The sequence below is a fragment of the Callithrix jacchus genome, chromosome 20 (genome assembly GCF_049354715.1).
Source record: "Callithrix jacchus isolate 240 chromosome 20, calJac240_pri, whole genome shotgun sequence".
In the NCBI taxonomy this organism is placed as follows: domain Eukaryota; kingdom Metazoa; phylum Chordata; class Mammalia; order Primates; family Cebidae; genus Callithrix; species Callithrix jacchus.
The window spans coordinates 3,978,113-3,984,112 of NC_133521.1; the positions used below are offsets into that span (position 1 = coordinate 3,978,113).

The following is a 6,000-nucleotide window of genomic DNA, read 5'->3' on the forward strand; positions in this document are numbered from 1 at the left end:
ATACAACAGGAGTGAAGAACCTTTACCCATAATAGAAAGGATAAATAAGACAGGCTGGCTCTTACCCTCATGAAGCTTACACTGTATCAGGGAGATCAGTAAGCACGATGGTAATGAGTAGGTGACAGAGAGTAACTAGCAGGGGTGAGAATCTGGTTCTGCTGAGATGGCCAGGGAAGTCAGCTCTGAGCCAGGCTAAGGAGGATGAGAAGGAAGCGGCCATCTGAAGAGCAGGAAAGGCGCAGAAGGCCTGTGGCAGAGACATAGTTGGCAGTTGGAGGAGCTGAAAGACAGTCCTTGTTGCTGGAGACAAAGGGAGGAAATGGAGGAGTCGGTGCAGTGGAGCAACAGGAGATGAGGTGAGAGAGAGAGACAAGGAGACTAGGACATGAAGGACATCCAAAGGAGAATGGATTTTACGTGTAAGCCGAAAAGCCAATACTAAGACCTTGGTAAAGGCAATGCATTAAAAGTTTTAAGCAGAGAAATGTCATGCTTCTGTTTTAAAACAATGACTTTGATTGTTTTCAAAGAACTGATTGGTGGTGGGGGTGGGTAACTATCATAAACAAGTGAATAGGCCTGAACTTCAACCAAAAAATAGCATAATCTATTTCTAAATAAAATAAAATAAATAAAAATTAAAAATAGCATAATCTCATTTAAATAAAATTTTAAAATCTATTTTTTAAATAGATTATGCTATTTTTTGAAGTTTAAAAAATTTTAAAACTCACAAGCAACAGCTGGGCAATCCACTACCTCGTACATAATCACTGCAGTATGTGATGCCATTTTCTAAGGGAGCTGAAGCAACAACTTAGATTCACACCTCTGGTTTGACATTTTAGTTACTAGAGCTTTCTGTGGTCAGTTAACAAACACTGAGAAAAATTCAAAGCTGTAATTAGAATGCAAATGTAATATAAAAGGCCCAGTCAGGTGAAAAATAAGATTGTTTTTACATTCTGCGGTGGGACACACTGTCAAGAGATTAACCACAAATCTACAGATTTGCTACGCAAAAAATGGGCTAGTTTAAAAATGCCTCTTAGCAGAGGTTGCAGTGAGCCAAGATCGTGCCACTGCACTCGGCTGAGCAACAGAGCAAGACAACTCAAAAAAAAAAAGTAAATAAAAATAAATAAATAAAAATGCCTCTTAGGTTTGAGCTGCTTAATGAACTACAATTAAGAAGTTAAAAACTCTTTTGAAACCATTAACTTCATAATTAGGCCTTATTTTTTAAGTGATCTCAAATACCTTCTTTTAATTAAACCAGTTTAATTCCCTGGCAGAAACTCCTCAGTTGCCTTTAAAATTTGTGGAACACTTGCTACAACATGGCAATTAGATGTGAATTTGAATTACATGCTATTTGAATCAGCTCATAAACTTTAATTAAAAATAAGCACTTCGGCTATAACAGTCTGAAGTAAAGTGCTTATAGCTAAAGACAAAGGTCTTAACAACAAAATTAACTTTACCTCAACCAGCACCTTAAACACATTAGTATGCCAGACTGCCCGCCATCCACATCTCTCAAGGACCTTCTCCAAGAAATCAGCTGTGAATTCCTTTACCTCAGAGGCCTTGCAGTCAGCTACAAAGAAATTAAACACAGAAAGAAATGAGAATGCATAAAGCAGAAGGAAGTTAATAAATCCACTTAAATCTACTTTCTCAGAAACAACTGGCAATCTGAGGGACTGAAACAGACAATCTACTTTGTAAACTAAAAAAATAAAAGATGCAAAAAATCTACTCACCTAAAATGTAATCTTGATAGGCTCTGAATCGCTCATAGAACAAAAGTTGATTTGTTTGGAAAATTTCTGGGAAAAGCGTTTTTCCTTCTGGCATAAAACTTTGTAAACTAGAACCTGGTTTATCATGGTAGCTACAATCACTGCATGAATCTTCATCTTGGAACAAACCTTAAAAAAAAAAAGCAATCCAGTGCCTTATTGAATGCTTCTATTTTCACACCCTTGCATAGAAATCCCACACAAAATACAAACAAGAATTTGAATATGAATGTTCTACTTACCTCTACCATTATCAGAAGAAACTAGTTTTCCAAACTTAAAAATATTTCAAAATCCAAATTCTACTTCAAAACAATAAGCGTTTGAGATCTTTAACAGTTAGATTTTTGTTGTTGTTCTATGATGTTTTGGGGGCCAGCAGAAAGCTGTTTGTTTTTGTTTTAGATACAGTCTCACTCTGCACCTAGGCTGGAGTGCAGTGGTGCGATCATAGCTCACCCCAACCTCAAACTCATGGGCTCAAGCAACCCTCCTGCCTCAGCCTCCTGAGTAGCTAGGACTACAGACATGTACCACCACATCCAGCTGGAAGACAGTTGATTTTTAATTCAGTGGAAATCACTCAAGTTCTCCTTCAAAGCATACAGCCTGTGATTTATACTACAGTTACTAAGTTACAATGATCAAGTGTCTTATTTATTTTCCAAAACAATTCTATAAAGCTCCTTTACAAAAGGGACCTGACTTCCCCTCAGATGGGTTAAACTCTCCCTTTATTTCCTACAATATTTGTCTGTCAATGGCCCTTCAATAAACAGGGATGAGCGAGTCTTAAAAATCCATAGTGTTTATTTCAGTAAGGGTATTACGTTCCTCAGTAATTTCAATGACTGTGTCTAAGGAAAAGATCAGAAAATGCAAATCACATTAGGTTTGGGCTACACATAATGTTACATACGTTATGATTCAGCCAGTGGCATATCTAATTCTGTGTAATAAGATGTTTTTAAAATAAAAAATTAAAAAATAATATGTATTTAATAAATGAAACATCTACCAAATAAGCAACGCTAAGAAGGGTAGCTTTTAGAATGTAGAGTAGTTTCGAGAGGTGGTTTCAGGGAAGGTATCTGATCTGTTAGCAGAAGACTTTTTTCCCTCTCCCCCTGGATTTTCTCCTTCCTCTTCCTCCTTTATTTATTTGTCCCTGTTCACACCACCAGAAGTACTTGATCTATAGATGACCAAAGTATACTCAAGGGTCTACTGCTCACAAACACTGATGCACATGAGCCTTAGAAGGCATCAGTACCTTACTGGCTGTGTGACAATCACTCTGAGCTTCAGCTCCCTCTCCTATAAAGGGAAGATAAAATAGTACATCTACTTCAATTAAGAAGATTAATTAAATTATTTGTTAATAATTTACAACAGTGCCTATTACATAATGTATATGTTTAGTAAAGAAATAGTAGTACTTCAGCACCATTTTTTTTTCAGCACCATTCTTTATAGCTACTTTGTTTTTGTTTTTCCAGCTTTATGGAAGTATAATTAACAAATAGAAGTTATATACATTTAAAGTTTTTAACACGATGGCCAGGCATGGTGGCTCACATCTGTAATCTCAGCAGTTTGGGAGGCCAAGGACGGTGAATCACCTGAGGTCAGGAGCTCAAGACCAGCATGGCCAACATGGTGAAACCCCATCTCTACTAAAAATACAAAAATTAGCCAGGTGTGGTGGTGGGCGTGGGCACCTGTAATCCTAGCTACTTGGGAGGCTGAGGCAGGAGAATCACTTGAACACAGGAGGTGGAGATTGCAGTCAGCTGAGCTCGTGTCACTGCACTCCAGCCTGGGCAAGAGTGAGATTCTGTTTCAAAAATAATAAAATAAAAAATAAAGTGTATCACAAGATGTTTTGATATACCTGTACATTATGAAATGATTACCACAGTAAAGTGAATTAATATTTCCATCACCTCGCATACCTACCTTTTGTGTGTATGTGAACACTAATGATCTACTGTTAGCAAATTTCAAGTACAAAATTTGCATCATCACGTAACTGCCTATTAATATTGTAATAATAACACAGTATTATTAACTATAGTCACCATATTGTATGTACATCAGATCCCCAGGAACTATGCACCCTGCGTAACTGAAACTTTCGACCCTTTGACCAACATCTCCCCACCCTCCCCTGGCAACTACCACTCTACTCTCTTTCTGTAACTTCCTCTTTTTTAGATTCCCCATATAAGCGATGTCATGCAGTATTTCTCTATGTTTGCAGCCACCTTAAAAACATTATTGCACTTCATCTTCACAACAAGTACAACCATTGGCTTAGTCTTGCAGATGGGAAAACTGAAGCCAAGAAACTTTTGCCAGTTGGAAAGGTGGGTTAGTAGCGGAATTGTCACACTTCTGTTTTCTCACTTCTCTGGGACTCTCTGCTACACAATACAACCGAAAGTGTTAACGTAAAAACGTGAACCAGCTTAAAATGTCAGAAAAAAAAACCAGTAATGAAATTCTATGAGGAGGAAGAAAGGGCTGAGAACAAGGAGACGCCGTTTCTATTTCTGGACTCTGGCCAAGTTGGGGCTTCTGACTTTGGACACGTCATCACCCTCTGTGCACAGGACAGCCATCTAGGCAAAGGGTTCAAGCTTTCCTCTTCTTCGGGAAAGGGAAGTGTAGTTCGTGGTCTCCTTTGAGATGCAGATGAAAAAGATGACCCCTTGCGTAACAGTAAATGCACAGTTCCCACAAAGCGCATCCAGATTGGGAATTCCTGGCCCAACCCAGTCCCCTCCAATCTCGGGGAAGCTGAGGCCAGAGAGTGGGGGGAGAGGAGGAAATGGGGAGATGAAAGAGAGGGAGTCCCCTACACCGACCCCCAGGTACAGCATGATTTTGACGTTCCGGTCACAGGGTCCCGGCAGCTCACCGCGGTCCCCTCCACCCTGGACAGCCGGGTCCGGAAGGCCTGCGACCCAGTCGCCCACCGAGGGTCCCGACGCCCCAGGCCTCCACTGAGAGGCGGTTCCTCGGGCCCAGCATGATGGAGCTCACCTTTCTCCGGAGACGCCGGCTCCTGCTCGGCCGCCCGGCCCGTGCGCTCTGGAGCCATGGCCGCCGCCTCCAGACCGCCGCCCGTCAGCGACCCGTCAGCCATTTCAAATTTCCGCGGGCAGCAGCCCCGGCAATGACGGGATGACGCAGGCCCTGCTGATTGGATAGTCGGGCCGAGGCCGTGGACCAATCAGAGTCTGGCCCCGCTTCAGCCCCCACCAACCGGTCACCACGCCCGGGCTGACAGCTGTTCTTGTTCAAGTGCCCGGCCTTTGCTTTTCTCCGATGAACTTGAAGAAAGTCAAATTAGGACATAATTTGGAATGCTTTTCGAAAAAAACAAAAGAACAACGCCTAGAGAGTTATAGTGGAAAAGTAACTGTGTTGAGAGTCAAAAAACATAGTATTGGCCGGGCGCGGTGGCTCAAGCCTGTAATCCAGCACTTTGGGAGGCCGAGGCGGGTGGATCACGAGGTCAACAGATCGAGACCATCCTGGTCAACATGGTGAAACCCCGTATCTGCTAAAAATACAAAAAGTTAGCTGGGCATGGTGGTGCGCGCCTGTAATCCCAGCTACTCAGGAGGCTGAGGCAGGAGAATTGCCTGAACCCAGGAGGCAGTGGTTGCGGTGAGCCGAGATCGCGCCATTGCACTCCAGCCTGGGTAACAAGAGCGAAACTCCATCTCAAAAAAAAACAAAAGAAAAGAAAAAACATAGAATTTAAACTTATCTGGGCCATTCCTAGAGGTATTGGTGACCTGGGCAAGTCATTTCACCTCCCACAAGCACAACTTCAGCTGGAAAGGATGCTGGCCTTGGTGGGCCCAAAACTTTCACCACCAAAAACCTGTGTCTCTCTGCCTTTCAATATGCACACATGCAGTATATTTTCAAAAAATGTCAAATTAAATTTAGTAAGTAAATTTAATTTGGCCTAATCAAAGGCAACTATAATTTTCAATATAATGGCTAACATTTACTGTGTATTGTGTGCAAGACGCCTTCCTGCATGCATTACCTGCATTGTCCTATTTAATCTTCACAGCGATCCTATAAGACAGGAGCTATTACTATACCCATTTTACAAATGAGCCAGTGGAGTCACTAAGAAGTTAACTCATTTCTCCAATCTAACCCTGCA

General features: G+C 41.6%; 1 protein-coding gene across 1 annotated transcript in view; it reads right to left on the bottom strand.

The window, feature by feature from the left end:
• SHCBP1 (SHC binding and spindle associated 1) overlaps nucleotides 1-4,962 on the bottom strand; it is a 35,468-nt gene extending 30,506 nt beyond the window's left edge. Inside the window, exons 1-3 of the mRNA XM_035281835.3 lie at nucleotides 4,857-4,962; nucleotides 1,770-1,937; nucleotides 1,488-1,603 (exon numbers count right to left, since the gene is read on the bottom strand). Of these exons, the coding sequence (XP_035137726.3) occupies nucleotides 1,488-1,603; nucleotides 1,770-1,937; nucleotides 4,857-4,959 (387 nt within the window). The 5' untranslated portion in view covers nucleotides 4,960-4,962. The remainder of the gene's footprint in view (nucleotides 1-1,487; nucleotides 1,604-1,769; nucleotides 1,938-4,856) is intronic.
• Nucleotides 4,963-6,000: the final 1,038 nt, after the last annotated feature.